A 20,276-nucleotide genomic window follows, 5' to 3' on the forward strand; every position below is an offset into this window, starting at 1 on the left:
GCAGGTAAATACATTCTCCACAGCCATCTTCGCAGAATTACAGGTGAAGGCCACAAAGGACCTTTATGATCACTTAATCTGACAAAACATTGAACTTCACCCAGTAATTCCTGCCTTAAAGCCAATAATTTATGACTGAACTAGACCATATCTTTTAAGAAAACATCAAATCTTGATTTAAAGACTTAATGTAATGGAGAAAGCACACATTTGATAAGATGTTCCAGTGGTTAAGTACTTTCATTGTTTTTTCCTTAAAAGTGCATTATTTCCAGTTTGAATTTTTCTAGCTTGAACTTCTAGACTTTGGATCTCGTTATGCCTTTGCCTGCTAGATTAAAGAGCCCATTAGTACCAGGAGTCTTCTCCCTTTGTGTAGGAACTTACAGATAGTGATCAAGTAGCCTCTTAACCCGTACTTCAATAAAATAGATTGAGCTCTTTAAGAGATTGAGTCTCCCTCTGTAAAGCATGTCCGCCAAACCTTAAATTATTCTTGTAGCAATTCTCTGAATTTTTTTCAATTTTCAACGTCATCTCAAGGTGTGAACATCAAAACTGAACACACTGTTCAGTAGTAGTCCCACCCAGGCCATATAAAGAGATAATGACATCTTTTAATTTCTATTTGATATTCCTCTTTATACAGCCAAAAGGATTTTGTTAGCCTTTTACCAATGCATAACAATCGAAGCTCGTGTCAGTTAGTTATCTACCCTGACCCCTAAATCCTTTTCAATGTCACTGCTTTCCAGGATACAGTCCCCCCCCATCCAGTAAATATGGCCTACATTCTTCCATCTTGGATGTAAGATCTTGCATTTGGCTGTATTAAAACTCAAGTTGTCTGTTGTGCCTAGAATACCAAGTGATCTAGAGCAGTGCTTCTCAAAGTCAGGCCGCCGCTTGTTCAGGGAAAGCCCCTGGTGGTCCGGGCCGGTTTGTTTACCTGCCGCGTCCGCAGGTTCGGCTGATCGCGGCTTCCACTGGTTGCGGTCCGCCGCTCCAGGCCAATGGGGGCTGTGGGAAGGGCCGCCAGCACATCCCTCGGCCCGCGCTGCTTCCCGCAGCTCCCATTGGCCTGGGACGGCAAACCATGGCCAGTGGGAGCTGCGATTGGCTGAACCTGTGGATGCGGCAAGTAAACAAACTAGCCCGGACCGCCAGGAGCTTTCCCTGAACAAGCGGCGGACCGGCTTTGAGAAGCACTGATCTAGAGTGTTCTGTATAAATGATGTCATTATTTCCACTCCACCAATCTTTGTGCCGTTTGCAAACTCTATCAGCAGTGATTTTATCTTTCTTCCAGATCTTTAACAAAAATATATACTGAATAGTATAGTGCTAAGAATTAATCCCTGTAGAACCCTAGTAAAAACATGCCACTCATTGATGATTTCCTACTAACAATTGTGTTTTGACATCTGTCAGCCAGTTTTTAATCCATTTAATATGTGCTATAGTGATTTTTATAATGCTTGTTTTTTAATTAGAATGTGTGTTAATTTTAATCTTGATTTTTTTCTTCAGCACCAAGAGTTAAAAAAGAAACATTTATCAAAAACGATTGAATAGTATTTCAAACCCCAGTAGGGTTCAATCACTTCACAGTAGGCAAGTCTCTCTTTTCAGGTGGATTGAGCAAGGAATTCAGCAAAAGATTGAGTTGCTCTAGGTCATTGTTCATCCGTTATGATTTTGGTCTAGATTTTTGTGAAATTTATTCCAGGATTATTCATTTGTGGCTAAAAACACTGCAGTTGATTGTCCTAGGCTCCTCTTTGGCCTATACACCTTCTGTTCCTTTGTGCTCCAAACCATCAACTTTTCTGTTTAATTGGTTGTGGTTTGGCTGATCCCACAAGGTTTTTTACCACCATATGATAGCTTTTGAAATTTTGACTCTGATTCCATGCACCACAATATAGTTTTTCACCAGTCCTTCCCTCTAGTGTCGAGGTTTGGTAAATGTTTGATTTTTATAATGAGCACCAGCACCAGGTACAAGACTTGTTTCAGAGTTGCAGGGAAGTTTTATGGTTCAATGTTTAGGGCACCAGACTTGGAGTCAGGAGGTTTGGGTTCTGTCATCAGCTCTTTCACTGTCTCACTGTGACTTTGTGCAAGTCAGTTTACTTTTCCATATTTCAGTTTTTATATCTGTAAAATCAAGAAAAACGATAGTTATCTACCTTTGTAAAGTACGTTGAGATCTGTGGATGAAAGATGCTACGTGTTGGTATTTAAACAAAAATAAACTTTGTGAAAGTATAAATATTATCTTCCTCTTTGGTTCCATGTAGTACTTTAGTTTTCAGTTAACCACTTCTGCCAGCTTCAAATATGTTTATATTTACTGTTTAGGCTGCTTACAAGGATTTCCCTTTTATAGTAACTTTTTAACTAAATATTCCAGCTAGGTTTGTCTGTTTTTCCCCTTGCAGCAGAAAAATATCTCTCCCCTTGAAAGTATATTGTCATCACCAGTTTGGCTCTGCTTCTTTGTTAAACTCAAATCAAGGAAAAATTAATTTAAATACAGAAGATTTCTTTCCCTTCTATTTGTGGTAGCAGAGACCTCTGCAGCTCTCCATAGCTAGCCTTAAAACCCTCTCTTCCATAGATACTTACCAGAGAAATTGTAGTACAAGGACTGAATTGAAGAAAAAGCTAAATATAATTATCGTAAGCGCTAATCACAAACTAAACTCTGCCCACTTGAGGCCTCAAAGCAAGATGCCACTTACATCAGATTGTTCATATCTTCACAATGTGATTCTCTCTCTTTCATGCATGCTTTGCATGCATTTATGTCAGTTGATCGTTGTCTTTGTTTCATGTGTTCTTTGACCAGCAATAAAGTAGTTAATTCCATTTTAACATTGGTATAATTAACTTTAGAATCAACACAACTGAGGTAAAATGGGACAACTCACGCCTCCCAAAGCTGCTATTTCACGCTGCCTGCAGACTCTGGTATATATCATTAGTTTGATTATACCTGGTTCAAAGACTTAGCTTTCAGTTAAAAAAATATTAAAACTGCAGAGGAAAAGATGGCAATATCCAGAAAAAATATTGTCTTGCTAAGCTGCCACAAGCCAGCCCATTTTGATCTCTGCATTTTCATATAAAAGAACAAATGTAATGTTCTTATTATTTTAATTGGTTTACAAAATGAAATGGCTGCTCACATAGGTTCACTTTTGCGACCAGTGAGTTGGTTTCTGGAAGCTCTGGGTGTTTGACAATACCACTTTGTTATATTGCATAATTACTACAGAATTCAACACTCCTATTTACACAGCAGCAAAGTGGACAATCTGTTTGTTTCTCCTCAGTATTTCCAGATACCCATTTAAATTAATAGAAACAATGATTTTGATTGTAGTGATTTTAGAATCACTCTGTGTATAATCCTCATCCTTTCTTGACAGGAAGTGGAAATGTTAAGTAACTCTAAAGTTATGAAGGAACTAACTGAGGAGCAGCAGAATTTACAGAAAGAACTTGAATCTTTGCAAACTGAGCATGCTCAAAGAATGGAAGAATTTTATGTTGAGCAGAGAGACTTGGAGAAAAAACTGGAACAGGTGATGAGGCAAAAGTGTACCTGTGACTCCAATTTAGAAAAGGACAAAGAAGCTGAATATGCAGCACAGGTAAGGAAAAAAATATTGTTTGAAATCTGTCTCGTGTTTTGTCCAGCACCACCTAGTTAATTATGAAATTTCCAAGTAAAGTTAACTGTACTAGGCTGTTGCTAGCTCAGCTTTTAAACTTTATGATGAAGAGTGTGTTACCTGTACCACTGCCAGCTTTCATCTTCTTCTTTGGCCTTTCCCCTCTTGTTACCCTAATGGCAACACAGCTCATGGAGATAGGACACCTCTGTACATGCCTGTTGACCAACGTTGAAGGGGACATAGGGTACAGAAACTCTTTACCTTCAGCATCTCTCCTTAGAGGTTATGCAGTTCTCTTCTTTTTGGGGATGCCTGCATTAAACCGTACCACAGTAATTTAATAAAAACAAGACTTTTTAAAAATTAGGAGAAAATGCAATTAAAACAAAAATGGTTTGCTTAATACATTTAGATTTGCACTTGGAAACTAAACAAAATAAAATATTCTCATTTTTAGTTGTAGAGAAAAAAAGAATGCTTATATTTCTTGAAAGCAACCCCTTCTCTGGCCACACTTTGGTTAGACTGACAGCTTCCCTTGGTGTCAGAGTCCACTACAGTATCAGGTGAGGCCACCTCTACTTTTCATAGAAGCATTTGATTAAGAGTCCTGTTGGAGAGGAAGGCCACAGTCTGGGTTCCTCATCCCATGATTGTCTCCCAATTCATTACCTCTGGAAGTTCCCCCAGCTTTCCTGTCTCCAAGGTTGCTATGTCAAAAGCTGTGGTGACTTTCACTTCTTTAGACTAAATAACTTTTAATCTATATCATTGTTCTTTTCTATAGGAGCTAGCATCTGTCATTCTGCTAGATACATCAGCAGGTAGCATGGATTCTGACTCTTCTAAATATTTTGTTTATTAATTTTGCTTACCATGAAACTTAAATTATTTCAGGTCCCAGTCCTTCTGTCATAGAGATCTAGTCATGCTAATTATTTAAAAACAAATTCTAGAACTCCAAATCAATAAGCTTTGTGGTCAACTCATCAATAAAATTATATTATATTTCCCTTTCTATACTTAAAGTACCACAAGATGAAAAGCAGCTACTGGCTTGTCACGTAGTCCCTGGGCGATGCTCTGGAACTGCTCCCTACGAAGCCAGTCAGGACTCTGGTGAAGTCTCCTCTCTGTGAGCAGACTGTCTTCAGGGCAAGAAGCTCACACGGCTTCACCTTCCTGGGTCTGACCTTGGAGCATTCAGCATCCTCTGCCCCTCCGTGTGCTTCCCACAGCGAGTCCACCCAGGCGGGGTCCTGGGGAAGCCAGAGGGTCCTGCACCCCCACTTCACAGTCAGACGTGACTCTTAGCCAGCCAGTAAAACAGAGGTTTATTAGATGACAGGAACATGGTCTAAAACAGAGCTTGTAGGTTCAGAGAACAGGACCCCTCAGCTGGGTCCATTTTGGGGGGCAGTGAGCCAGACAACCACATCTGCACTTCACTCCACAGTCCCCAGCCAGCTCCAAACTGACTCACCCTCCAGCCCCTCCTCCTCTGGGTTTTGTCCCTTTCCCGGGCCAGGAGGTCACCTGATTCCTTTGTTCTCCAACACCTTTAGCTATCTCCTTGCAGTGGGGAAGGGCCCAGGCCATTAGTTGCCAGGAGACAGAGTGTCGGCCATTTAGATGCACTGGCCCTTTGCTCTGCAACAATTACACCCCCTTATCCCACCACTTAGCGACTTAAGAAACGCATAGGGGAAACTGAGGCACCACTACAGTATTCAGAGGAAACATTAAGAACAGTCCCACTTCGTCACATGGCTGAATGAAGAAGTATTTGGTTTAGGATCAGAAATCCTTTGTGTTGAGCTTAATTTCATGACATTCTGCTCAGTAGGATTCCTAACCTCTGCTGTCAGAAATAATCCTTTCTGTGTGTAGTCCGATTTACTAAACATCTGGTACAAGCCCCATTACTGCAGACAACAGCATATTCTGACTTATGAAGATAATTGTGTTCAATGTGTTTTTTGTATAGTGTACATTCTTTGGAGGGCACAAGCAGTAAATTATTCTCCAAAGGGTTTTTTAAAAAGTTAGATTTATGAGACTAAACACATTTCTTTCACATAAACTCCCAATTGTTTAGCTGTGTGGTTCAACTGGACAGTATAGCTTATTCAAGTGTTTTTCTCTAATTATTTCTGTTACTAGCAATTGATTTTGGCCATACCTGTCAGCATCAATCACAGCCACACCTGAGTGAAATATGATTCTTTTGCACAGTGATTTCTTCAGAGGCTGGATGTAGCATTCCAGAGATCCTCAGTTCACTGTTTCTATATAGAAAGCATCTGCAGGCTCTGCTCTCTACCTCTGAGAGCTTTAAATTGTGAGAAATGCCCCTCTGCTGGGAAGCCAAGAAAAAGCAGACTTCAGAGCTAAACTGGATCACTGTTCTTCCTGCTGGACCAGCCTGAGGGTGTTGTGGGTGGAAGTCCCTTCTTCCTGGCTCCCTCACTGAGTGTAGCAAAATGGTCTAGTCTAATCTGCCATTTTATCACACTTGCCACCAGTTCCCTACAAAGTATGGTGGAGCAGTTTAGCCAGTGTCACTAGCCTACCAATGGATCCTTCCAAATGGCTGGAATCCTGCAAGAAAGTGCAATCAGAGGCTCTCTTCCTGGCTCCTGCACTGCATACATCACAGTGGCATTATGCATATTATTTCATTGCACCTGTTACCTGCTCTCCACAGAAGCACAGTAGTAGAGTCAAGGAGTCCATGCTAACAGCCTGCCACTGTCAAAGGACCATCTAATTGGCCTCGATCATGAAGAAAGAGGTCAGTACTAAAGGAGAAAGTGCCCCAAATGTGGCATGGCTCTAAATGCAAAGCACTTGGGTCTACCTGTGCCTGGCACACTTCAGAAAAAGTAGAAAATGCTTACGCCTGTGTAAGTGCCCAGCTATCTGAATCTCCTACTTTGCTAATCCTATTCTTCTTTATCCCTCCAAGACATTTTAGTCTGGGTGGGCTACCCATAGCTGTAGAGGTAGATGAGTTCCCCAGATTTCATAAGGCCCTTTTGCTATAGATAAATTATTGGATTATCAATATACATGAGTCACATAGGGAGCTGGAGTATAAGATTGCTTATTTGACTGCTTAAGGTACCCTTCTGAGCAAGCTGGCTGAGCTCCCACCAAAAAAAAAAAATCAGCGGGCTTCTCCAGTTCCCACTTCTCTCCTAAAAAGAGTTTTGTGGAAGGAGAGGAATGGAGGGGAGGAAAAATCTAGACTAAAACACCTGAATCCATGATAATTCCTCTGGGGGAAAAGGAGTTTGAATGTAAGAGACACTCTAACCAAAACCCAAATAAATGTTATATTTATATTACAATTCTCTACTAGATGGCTTCAATATTTGATTTATTTCTCTCATTTCTCCTCTTTGTTTTTACTGCATTAGGCTTAATGTCACTTTTCAAAAATGCATCCATATCTGCTGTCCCCACCACCTTCTTAAAAAAAGAACGGGGAGACTTAGGGATAAATTAGTTCAGTTCAGACTTGGGAAATCTTTTCAAACCAGTTTAGACTCATTAGGACACAGTGGATACATTTTCCTTATCCATGTTCTTAAAATTTGAGCTCTTAGAGCCACCATCCGGCCAAAATTATGGTGCAAATGCTTGGTGTATGTGTTTGTTCAATTTTTATATGTACCTATGGATACTAAAGAGCTGCTTTAGAAAGTTTTGGTTTTACAGGCACTTGGCTGTGAGTGCTGTAGTTCTACATAGTCTCAGCACAGTGGTCTTATTTGCTTCAGATATATTCCCTGTACTACTAGAAAAGAGAGAAATAGAAGAAATTTTAAAACATACTACATGTAAAGGTAATTTAATTCCAAGCCTTTAAAAAAGCTGATTGGAAAATCATCTGGAAAATCCCTTGGGAACCTATAGGAGTCCTCCAAACATCATAATTTGCTTCCAAAATGTAGGTCTGATATGTATATAAAATCCCTGCATAGGAATTAGACACGCTCCAGTGGCTGAAATGGATAATGAAACATTTGCCCTTTTAATGGTCCTTAAACCATTAAAACTTGTACATTTTTTTCTCCTTCTGAGTTGGTTCCACCTCAGAGAGACATACAATAGAAATTATATTAAAAAGTGGTACTTCATGGAAATTCAGGAGGTTTCTCCTCTTTTCTACTTTTTTGTCTTGTATATTAGCAGAGTTGCTTTTATATATAAATCTTTCCTTATCCAAGATCTTTAAGACATGCTGAACTGAATTTTCAGAAGTGACTGATGATTTTGGGTGCCTTAAAATTTGGATGCCTAACTTGCAATGTCTTAAAGGAGCCTGATTTTCAGAGGATGGGTGTTTAGCATTTTCTGATAATCAGGCTCCTTAAGGTATCTCAGGTTAGGTATCCATGAGTTAGAGCCCTGTATAAATCACATTTTTTTAAAATAGTGAATTCACAACAGTGTGAATGGCAAAGTATTGAATTTCCCAGAGTTTGCATTAAATGAGTTTTACAAATACATTTAGTCAGTTTCAAGGATAGAATTAATTTTACAAGTGAGTTTAATCAATTCATTCTGTCCCTGAAATTGACTAAATTTAGTTGTGAAACTCATCCTTGAAATTGACTAATATTCACAATTTGGGGGAATTTTTACAATTTCTGTGCTCTCTGAAATCGTGATTTATGCAGGGCCCTACCTATAATCAGTAGTCACTTTTGATAATTTAGGCCATTAGCCACAATTCCTTTACTGACGTTGTTGCATCATTAGTCTTTCAAAACAATATTTCTTCATCTTCTTCCACGTCACCCATTGTACATGGAACACTATTCCTTAGCAGATGGGGAAAAAAGGCCTTCAAAGGTCACCAATTACTAACTCTTCGGAAAATTGAAAACAATGCAAAAATGTCATGTTTTTGTCAAAATGTTCCAACCAGCTCTAACAGATCACCTCCTCAGGCGAGTAGATCAACAAAATCTTCATCAGTGTCATTGCCAGAAAAGAATTCTACGAGAGAACTTGTAGCCTGGCATTATCGTATCATTTGCATAACTGGTCATCAGGTTCTTCAGTTTACCTTTAACATTAAGTAATAAAATATATTGAACATATTGAATTGACTGTTAAGGACAGAAGTGTGTGCGTGCTCATGGTGATCAGGTTAACTGTGGGTATGAGTTTCCAGCATGATAGACATGTGACATTGAAATGAAAGTATATAATCCCAAGAGTATAGAGTATACACTAATCAGTTTGCCAAGAGTGATTTGGTATTATGGGGGTCATTGTCTTTGCAACAATAGGTGACTTCATGTAGCAAATTAATTTAAATTCTCTATCACTGTAGTGAGTTTGAACTATAACTCTGAATTTCTTGGCTTTGGAGTATTTTACATTATATTTTTCACTTAGCATGGCTTTCTTAGTGAAGTAAGCACATTGATTTTATATTATTCAAACTATTTGTGCTATATGTATGCTCATGTTTTAACTTATACATATATATGTAGGTTTCAGAGTGGTAGCCGTGTTAGTCTGTATCAGCAAAAAGAACGAGGAGTACTTGTGGCACCTTAGAGACTAACAAATTTATTAAATAGTCTTCTTCTCTTTAGTTTGCAGAGTTCTCTTTGGTTTGAACTAAAGGTAATCATACCTGACCATCCCATCGTGTCTTATTCTGGTGACATCCTTAGTTATAGAGGCACATTAATGCCTACGGAATAAAGTAGCATTTTGTCAGGCAAGGCAAATAAACGGAGAAAACAAAAACTATGGGATATGAAAAGCATCTGGTATTGACCACCAGCAGGGACTTAATATCTGATTACACGTACTAATGATATGATGTGGTATGACAGTTTATATACTGATATGAAAACATATATAAGTACACTGGACCCTCGCTAGAACGCGAATTCGCATATAACGCAGTTGCGGCCATGGATCCCAAATTTAATTACTTTAATTGCAATTCATTTTAACGCGGTCCCCACATTAACGCGGTACCGTGCATGGATCCCAAATCCCGCATTCTAGCGAGGGTCCGGTGTATACATAATGTGCGGATCTACTTGTATTGTACCACGGTGGGTATGCATGTATAGTATTACATTGTTGCCATTAAATAGTGTACCAGTACATGGCAACTTTTTGAAAAAGATTCTTTATTTTAAAAAAGTCTGTTTGAACTGATTTGAGACACATTTGTTCATCTGAAATATTTTTATCTGATACTTACAACATTAATCAGCTGGTTCATTAAATGAATACTTGGCCTTTACAAATATATATGTTAAAATTAAAAAAAGAAAAATTGCTTTCGTTTTAATTATTTGTGCAGTTGGCAGAACTAAGACAGAGACTGGATCATGCAGAGACAGATAGACAAGAGCTCCAAGATGAACTGAGACAAGAACGAGAAGCAAGAGAAAAGTTAGAGATGATGATTAAGGAACTGAAGCTTCAGATTTTGAAATCTTCAAAGAATGGAAAAGGAAAATAGAAGTTGGTAGAGGGAATCTCAGTTGTATCCTTCAAACTGGATTGTTTGTAGTTGAATTGTGCGCAGTTTACCTGTATGATAAGACAAGGTATTTCTAGTTCCCAAAACAAAAACCATGGTGATGATATATATCTTGATATACATTTTTAGATTTTCTTAACTAATGAAAATCTGCATTTATTTGTACTGGTGTTTTTTCTCAGACAGCTATTAACAATATGAAACCTTTTGTTTTAGAACAATTTCTGCCTATATTTCTAATGCAGGCTTGAGGACTCTGCACCTTTTTAAAGCAGCATTGTATGTTTAAAATATATTGTGGTCATTTTTATTTTGCTACCTATTGCATATCCAGTTATAGAAATATATATTTTTTAATTTTGAATTTTTCAAAACCTAAAATAGAAAAACAGAATTTAGGTTCCAGTGAGAAATTCAGTGACAATAAGGGCAGCTTTTCATTTGTAAATTAATGCTGCATGTTGGCACGCTGATAAAAGGAGATTGACCATCAGAAATTTAATAGCCGGAGTTTTTTTCCATAATTTCACCTGTATGAATTTTCAAACTGTTATTTTTAATAGTTGCTATTACATGTCCATTATCAAAATGAAAGAATTTCAAAATCTAAGTTGCCGTATTCTGTTGGCACTTTGGAGGATGATAACATTATTATGCATTTCAGTGTGAAAAGGAACAACTGAAATGGAATCCTGTGTATTTTAAAGTTTAAAAATCTCCCATCTCCCCCCTTTCCTTCCTCCCCCCCGGCCTTTTCAGGTAACAGCGAAGAAAGTCTTTAAAAAAAAATTGGGGGCTATATTGTAGAAACCCTGAACATTTGGATTATTAACATTGTTTTGAAAATATTAATGCTCTGGAGAATAACAATTGTTATCATTCATATGTGTTAGTTATTTTGATATCCAAAAGTCTCTCTTCTCTGCAGATTTCTTTTAGTATGTAGAAACAGGCCTTATTGCCATTTAGGTAATTAGTAAAAAGTTAAAAAAAAAAAAAAAAAAAGTGAGCTATGACACTTCGAAAGTCATTTTGACACGTTGTATGGTTAAATAACATGGCAAATATTACCATAATCTGCAAAAGTACTGCATGTTCAACCCATAATATTTAAAAACGGATAGAAGTACAGAATCCCTATATTGGTGTACCTGACATTAATGTTGAAAAATTCTGGTCACAAAGGGTTAGATTTAGAATGCCTTATTATTAGAATCCTGACATATTAAATGCATTATTACAAAATTGGGTGAAAAAATACAGTCTTTTACTTCTTTCCAAAAATTTTGAAGGCTCTCTAATGACAGACTTTAGTTGTTGATTAGAAATACTTTTAGTAGTTCCATGTTCTATAATCTGAATCCACTGTTAACTGAAATTGTTTTGCTTATGGTGTTTGTGTCTTTGTTGTTCTCTCCAGGGTTAAACTAGTGTTAGATAAAACCATGAATAAAAATGTCTGCTTCCATTTTTGTTCTGAATGAGCTAAAATTAAAAACTTTGCATGCATTTTAATTTTTTCACAATCTATTTCAAAGAAATAGCAAATATTGTACAAAGAAAGATTAAGTTGGCATATGTGCCATATACTGCTTGTTCAAGTTTGGAGAGGTAAAATTAAGAATATGTGGTGGGCACCCTTTTAGAATTTTAATAAATTCTTAATGTCCCATCTACACTGAGGATTAAAGCAGGTTAAATGAAGCAGTTTGAAACATCGTGTCCCTTGCCATTATGGATTACAGAGCACAAAATTTTCTCTCTGGTATCTTTGGATCATTCTTTTAAAAATAGGTATACCTATCGACACTGGGCAAGTCAAACTATTTAAAGGGGGCTACGGGGTGGGGACAAAAGTTCCTGTTTGCTCCTTATATGCTTTTGTATTCAACGACGTGTCCATTTGCTTTAAAGACAAAAAAAAAGTCTTACTACTGTATACATAGTCAATACAGCTATGGGAGAGTGAGCTGTGTTCTAGTCTAGTTTACATACCAAAAAAACTGTTGACCACATTCCAGCTGCAAAATCCTTATTATTGGATGTTGGAGTCTGAAAGAACATAGCTTGGCTCTCAGCTCTCAGGCTGTGAGTGCTAGTTGACAGCTGAGAAAATACCCTATCTTCTGGTAAACTGAAAATGTTTGATCTGAATGTCATCGAGGCAGTAAAGAATCCCATTATACCATTTTTACTTACTTTTCAGAGCGTATCTTGCACTTCAAACGATGTTGGCTCACATAGTTTAATCGCCAGTGTAGATAGGGCCTAAAGGGGTTGTTTAATAGTCTTGAACTAGCTGATTTACCACAGTATTTCATGTATTAGTAGTTGAATGGGTAGAGTCCTCACTGGATAATTACAGTAGTAGTAATATATTCAATTTTCACTTTTAGACTCTGTCTACGCTAGGTGATTTCTGCAAAATATTCCCATTGTTGTTGCTGCTGGTTCAACTTACCAGTGGTAACAACAGTGGGAGTCCAGTGCTACTGTAGGCAGGGCTCCATGGATCTGCCAACATTGTAATCACATGCTATCTAACTCTGTTCAAAACCCATCTATATGACACAGTGTTTAAAATGCTAGTGGCTACAGTCTATACTAGTATTCCCATTACTGCAACCAGAGGTGGAGCTGTGGTAAGTTTTAGCAAAACAATTCCCATTGCAGATAAGGCCTCTTAATTATAAAATAATTGTCTCAAAAAGCTACTTAAAATTGATTAAAATCTTTTAAAAGGTAACTTTGTAAATATACCATTTAATTCTAAAATTACAATAGTTTTAAATTACTGTAATCCTCCTACATTTTAGGTTCTTTACATAACACAATTTCCACATGTGTAGACTTAATTTTACACAGATTTTAAGTAATAAAATATATACAAATGTGCCATAGGTTTTGTGTCCATAGTCATTGAAAGATAGTTTTCTAGTAAATTGTAAATACTGTATAAGTTCTAGAATAAATAGTTTTATGTTGAGCTGTTTTACTGACTTAGAGTAATTATGATGAATTGCTTATTTGACAATGTATACAGAGACTTAGAATGCCCATTTAGAGAGACTGCTGGCAAAAGTTAATCTGTCAATATGAACTTAATCTCTTAGTCTTATGATGCTAATTTTATATATTAATAGTGAAGTTTGTTTTGATTCTAGTTTCTGTGTGTTGGTCTTTTACACAGGAAGTTTGTTTCCCAGATTTTCCTAATATTAATTTTTTTAGAAAAAAACTAAAATATTCTTAATTTTAAAAGCTTCATTAATGAACACCTAGAAGCAAAGTTGCCTAGAGCACTTTTGGAAGAAAATAATTAATATTCAACACAAATACCTAGTTTATTAATATACATTTTAATTTAAAGGAAAACTTTCATATACTAGGTACACTCGACTCTGCAAGAATAATGTAATGACTTTAGAAGAGTAGTAAATCTTTTGTAATTTTGGAAGCTGTAAAATCACCCAGATTCACAAATGCAACCATTTAACACTAGATAAAGAGAGGTTAGCAAAATCTTGAAGTTAATTCAAAGAAACTTTGCTTTAGTTTTTGTTATCCTTTAGTTATCCTTTAACTTTAGTATCTGGCTAAATATAGTGGTTATGTTTTACATTCTTGAAGTAATTTTATTCTATATTTAATATATTAATAGCTTAGGTGTAAAATTATTTGTATATAGTAAAGGTAAAATGCAATTAGTGAAGTAGTCAAAGTTAGAGGGCGTATAAAGCTACTGGTATGTTGGTCTGTCAGGCACTGCTCAGGCCCACCTTTTGAAAGTCATGAACAACTTTTTCTTTATACATTCTTGGCTTTAGTTTGAAAAAGCATTAAATTAAAATTGAAAAATTAAATTTTCAATTAACTATAATTATGGGATATGAAATTTTAGAAACATTTTTGTAGAATTAGTTGTGAAGTTGGCCTTGAAATACTTTCATAGTCAGCTTCCTAAAATTTACTTCTTGTTAGTAGGGTATATATTTTGACTAGTCAGTAAAAATATTGACTTTGTATTTTTTCCCCTGCACTTAATCCATGTAATTAATCCACATGACAGAACTTTTTATAGTATGGTAAAGTTAACAAAATACTTAAATACACCTATCTATAATTCTGTGCTTGCAATGGTTAAGTAATTTTATCTAAGCTGTCAACAATAAAATATCTTAGTACAAAAAGCTGCAGATTTCAGTAATGTTACATTTGTTTGTTGCATTTTTAGTATGAGAGGCAGTCATACATTTTCCTTACTGGAATGTTGGTTCTAGTATTTTATATTTGTTACATTTCTCCTTTAGTTCAAAAGGACAGTCAGTTTTCTGCCTAGTAGTCACTTTTGTGAAAGTAAAGGTCACCATTTTACCAACTGCATGGTACATTTCATGATATGTCTCCATTATTATTAAGGATAGAAATTTTATTTTCTGTTGAGTTACTATTTCAGTTGGGAAAACTCTTGAAAAATTGGTGGGTTGGGACATTTCTTCATCAAGCACAGCAAATCAAAAGGTTTTAAAAATAAAGCAAAACACTTGAAAATCAGCTAAATGTAATAAAAATCTATTAAAATATTTTTCTTCAAATGTAGATACCTCACTTGAAAACAAGGAAAGCACAGTTGTACTGTATTTAAAATAATTCTAGGAAATATAAAAGTTTGTCTAAAAATGTTTTGCTGCAGTTATGTTGCCTTCCAGGGTTATAAGGTCTGTGATTGACCAAATCTATTTTTGTGTTTTCATGCTCACTGTTGGAAGTATTTATTGATGCTGACATGGCAGTATAATTAATCTTTCAAATACAAAGAATAACTGATAAAACATTGTAGAATCTATCTCTTATCAAGGCAACAAGTGGAATAACTATTCTGAAATTAGTAAAAAGCCTGAGATAAAATGATCAGTGCATTCAACAATTTTTAATTTTCTGCCAATGATGTACAGTTTTATGGTTAGCATTGCTGTGGTTGCATTACATGACATGCAAAGCTGTCCTCTACCTCACGTGAGATTAACCAATATTTTATATGCTTTTAGTAAAACAAGATGCATCTATCTGGTCACTTAGTTTACAAATTTTGAATTATATTTATTGAAACATGACATACTGTGCTCTTAGCTTATACCTCAATTGTATTTTGTGCTGTTTTCCATTTTCATGCCTTGTAAATATTCTGTATAGATTGTGCATTCAAATACAAATAAAGAACTGTACTGTCAAAACGCTTGTTTTCATGGTATTTATTTACAGTGCTGTGTGAACTTAACCTTTGTGCAAGGCCTTTCTGAGTATTACAGTTTAACACAGGACATTGGAACATTCAGGGCTTGTTTTCAAAAAAAACACATAACCTTCCTGCTACAAAATACTTAGGTTGGTTTTTTTTGTTTTGTTTTTTAATGCAAGGTCTGAAATCCAGGCCCCCATTAAAATAATAGCAAAATTCCCATTGACTATAGTGGGACCAGGATTTCATTCCTAAAACTTTTGCATCCCTAAAACTTGTAGGTCCACTTTTCCGTAACTGTCGCTGCCCTTAGCATCAGTACATTACCTTGGAATTATGAAGCCAACAGTCTATATACCTGGAAATACTGGTATTTGTATTTATGTAAATAAAACCTCCTTTGTGCGCTTGGCAGATTCTGTCAGGAAAACAGGCCTTTCCCCTAGCTAGCTACTGTAAAAATACAATGTACCGGTAGTCTCTCTTTGGGAAAGTGCAAACACCAACAAATTTATTTTAAAAGAAAATTCCACCCCTCTCTTTAGAACCTGAAAGTGCACAAGGTAAGCACATGTCATCATATGAAATATGTTGGTGACAAAGGAATTTAAAATCACAGTTGGCATTTCTGAATCTTCTGATGCTGGGGAGCCATTATGCTGAGTAATTATTTGTATCACTGTTAATGTGGGAGTTGTAGCTCAGTTTTCAAAATGCTTTAAAAATAAAAATGTATAAGTTGTTTCTATTTTAAAACCAGTATTAACTATTAAAATTATTTTTAATTTCAAAATCATGTCTAATTATAGTCTAACGTGTTCTCATAAATCAGTGTCCCGAATGTCATTTTTCAGTCCCCAGCTGTCAGAAAGCTCAAATACAAGTAGTAAACTTTAACATGTTGGTACCTGTTCCTGCAAATCCTCTATGCCCAGTTCTCCCATTAAAGCTGAACGTACTCCTATTGTAACATTTAGGGCCTGATTCACAGCCTGTTGAAATCAGTGGGACTCTTTCTGTTGACTTTAATGGGCTTTGGGTCAGGCCTTTTTATATACTACTGCAGTGACTGAAGTTTAAAACAAAGATTCTAGTAAAATGATTTTACTTTTTTTTTTTAGTTAAATAAAAATTGAATGTTTTCAGTTGACAAACTACGGAGAATTTCTAGCTGATTTTGCTCTCTCGCTGAGGAAATGTTAAAATATTTATGCTGTCTAATATTTTTGTTCTTGTTGAGAGAGGAAAAATGTCTTGTGATTATGGCACTGGACTAGAACTTGGCAGATCTTGACCATCACAAAATTTTAGTGTGATTGTGGGCAAGTCTCTTAATTTTTGATTGTAAAATGGGGTATTTCCTTATCTCATAGGGATAAATTCATTAATGTTTGTGAGGAGCTCTGACATCAGAGTAGAAAAAGTGAATAAATAGCTGTAGTTAGATTAATGCAACCAACAGAGTAAATCTGCTAGCACATACACTTTTGGGTATGTCTGCACTACTCGCCGGATCAGCGGGCAGCGATCGATCCAGCGGGGGTCGGTTTATCGCGTCTAGTTCAAACGTAATAAATCGATCCCCGAGTGCTCTCACGTCGACTCCTGTACTCCTCCGCGAGAGGCGCAGGCAGAGTTGACGGGGGAGCAGCAGCAGTCAACTCACCGCGCTGAAGCCATCACGGTAAGTATTCACGTAGCTGAAGTTGCGTAACTTAGATCGATCCCCCACACCCCCAGTCTAGACTAGGTTTGTGTTTTTGCATCTTGTGAGCAGTCAATATACCTGTTGTATTCTTTTGCTTTTGGTTTTTAAACCCCAAAGCCAGTCAACCTACTTTTCATCAATGTTTCAATAGTAATGCTCAATATGTTTCTGTTGTATTCCTGGGTTAGTTATGAGCTCTCTTCAATGGCCAAAATAATATCTTGACATTTCCATAGATGGCTGCCCTGGAGCAGTTGCAGAGTGACTGGGGGAAGGAGCTCAGGGCAGTTTTCCCCACACCCATGCAGGAAGTAGTTAGAAGATGGACACAGTGTTTCTTGGAGCACTAGGTCTTTGGGCTAGCTAATGTATCTTTCTTTGAAGGAATGTTTTGCAGGATTCCATAGAATTTTCCTGCTTTCTCCACGTAAGAGATCATTCTGTCCTCTGAAAGGACTCCTGTTATCTTGCATCATGCTCTTCTATCAGTGGGAGTAAATGAAGGGATGTTAATAGCTACAGAAGATTGTCTTGTCAAAATCTTTAGAGATCTGCATATGGTAACCTGCAGCTGCTTCTTATAAAAGCAGGTTTGTGCTGCACCCAATAAGGGACCATGTTATGGACCTGGAATAGTATCAGATCTGGGTTCTACCCAGGGCTGTGCCAATGACCTGCTATGTGACTGTGGGCAAGTCACTTCACCTCTCTGACTCTTTTCCCTCCCATCCTTTGTCTTTGTCTAATTAGATGGTAAATTCTTCCAAGATGGACTGTCTCTTACTATGCATTTATATGGTGCCTAGCGCAATGAGACACGGATCTCAGCTGGGGACTCTAGGTCCTAATTCACATAATAAGTGTTTCAATGCCAGAGCCTTGTCTATGTGAAAGCTACTTTAAAACGGAAAGTATGTTATCCTTTCTTTACGATCTCAAAAGAAATTAAAAGGATGTCCTATAAAAAATGTCTTTGGTATCTCCTACCTTTTAACACACTTTAGGAGAATTTAGACAGCCCTGGGAAACTAAATAGGAAGGGCAAAAACGCAGAGAAATTAATCCTGTTAGCTATTGAATCAGAAACGTGTTGGTCACTGAAGCTTCCACATTACCAGCCTTTCTCAGCAAGGTGACCACTAGCAACAGTAGTCTCAGAAATGGCAACTACTCATACCAGGAAGGCTATATACACACTAAGGACCATATCCTGCAAATATTTACTAACGTGCAGTTCCTACCATGAGTACTCATGGGTCTACTCACTGAAGCTTTTGCAGGATCGGGGTATAAAGCTGTATTTTTATTATTGTCTGCAATTCTGGGCTGCTCGTCTCCTAATGTGACTTTCCATTTTTTAGAGTTTACTCACTTTCATAACAGATCAAGGAAACCTATGCATGTTTTAATTGAAGTCTATAGTTTTCAGGTTAATTTTCCTGTAGTTTCACAAGTCCCATCTAATAAAGAGACCACCACCACAGAAGGATTTCTTTTAGAAGGTGTGGTCATCTTGTGCTCTGACTCCTTTGTAACCAACATTTTTTTCTCAAATCCTTAATTTTTTATGAAATCTACCACAAATTCTGGACAGCATACAAACAAGAATTCATACTTAGCCATGTCAAACCAAACAACGCAGAAATCCATATGCAACAGCTTTGTTAATTTAAACATACCACAAAATATGTATTTTTACTAAGCCCCCCTCATTCTGAACCTTATATTATTGTTTATATAGTACCCACAATGTGCTAGCAGCTGTTTTACAGACAAAGCCCCTGACCCAATGAGCTTTAAATCTAAATAACATACTAATAGGAGCTGGGATGCAATAAAAAGTAAAGTGACTGACAGGGGAAGGTTAGCATGTGTCTTGTTAGTTCTTGTGCTTTTGTGTAGTTCATTTGCTGAGGTGTAGGGCTGAAAGAACTTTTAGAAGAAGACTTGAAGTTCTAATATTTTTCAAAGCTGAAAAATAACTATATCTGACAGGGAAAACCTTTATGAATTATCAAACTCATGTTTTCTCTCTTTATACTTATTTCTAAGATTTGAAAAATGAAGAATTTGGAGGTGAGATTCTTGTTAGAAGTTGATTAGTTCATCTCTTTATAGCCACGGGGCATGATTTCTCACACTTTAACAAACTATGTGCCAAGTAAGACCTGCTCTGATCAATCTGAATTCATTAGATGAATCTGATTTCTCCACTGGAATGACAGTGATGAGCAGCCCATGGCTGCAATTTATTATCAGTATCTTAATGGTAGGGAGCAGTTTCCAATGCTTTCCTTTAACAGCTCTAAACACAAATTAAGAGGAGAAAGCATTTGATGTAACCTTACTTCACATTAGATTCTTCCCTTACACAGTGCAATGGTAAAAGAATTCCACTAGTGGTCTCCACAGGCACATTTTATTTGTACAGACCCAAAGCATTGCAATTACACTCAACTCTTCTCTTTGACAGATTCCAAACATTGGATACTGCAGCACTACACAATTTTGCTAGAACTCTGCTGGCATTGGAAATACTTTATGCTTTTTTGCAAATAAGTATAAGAATCCTGTCTCTCTCAACCCTTCTTTACCCTGGTTCAGACTAAGAAGGAAAAGTGAATTTTTATTTCTTTGACATTAAAAAAATGTATTGCTCCTCTCTTTACAGAATAAATAACCTGAAACGTACAAACCTAAGTAATTATGAGAGAAAAATCAGTTATTCTGGGTCTCATGATTCAGAAGCAGAAATAATAAGATGCTGTACAGTGGATCAGTGAGTCATTTTGAGTCTGAATTACAAAGTACTTTGAGAACTGGGGCACAGTAGAGGTAGTGCAGGAACTTGTCTGTTCTTTCTTTCCATCTACAGAGAAGGCATCAGAAAAGATACCAAGGAAAATATGACTGATCTTCACTAGGCTGCTTACTACAGACAGCTTCTGTTTTAGTAAGAGGATCAATTTCTTCTTTCCAGTAACTTTATCTGCCAGCTCTATTCCCTCCCTCCCCACTCCATTCCACTGGGAGTGTCTTAGTGTGATGACCTGTAGTCAGCCCCACAATGTTGCTTAACCTCCACTTTCTTCTGCATTTCCAATAGTCCAACTA

General features: G+C 36.9%; 1 protein-coding gene across 1 annotated transcript in view; it reads left to right on the plus strand.

The window, feature by feature from the left end:
* The window catches only part of SKIL (SKI like proto-oncogene), a 37,627-nt gene extending 22,892 nt beyond the window's left edge, over positions 1 to 14,735 (plus strand). The window contains exons 6-7 of the mRNA XM_026650035.1: positions 3,438 to 3,662; positions 10,033 to 14,735. Of these exons, the coding sequence (XP_026505820.1) occupies positions 3,438 to 3,662; positions 10,033 to 10,194 (387 nt within the window). The 3' untranslated portion in view covers positions 10,195 to 14,735. The remainder of the gene's footprint in view (positions 1 to 3,437; positions 3,663 to 10,032) is intronic.
* Positions 14,736 to 20,276: the final 5,541 nt, after the last annotated feature.

Source organism: Terrapene carolina, unplaced genomic scaffold (assembly GCF_002925995.2).
Source record: "Terrapene carolina triunguis isolate 2854851 unplaced genomic scaffold, T_m_triunguis-2.0 Scaffold88, whole genome shotgun sequence".
NCBI classification, from domain to species: Eukaryota; Metazoa; Chordata; order Testudines; family Emydidae; genus Terrapene; species Terrapene triunguis.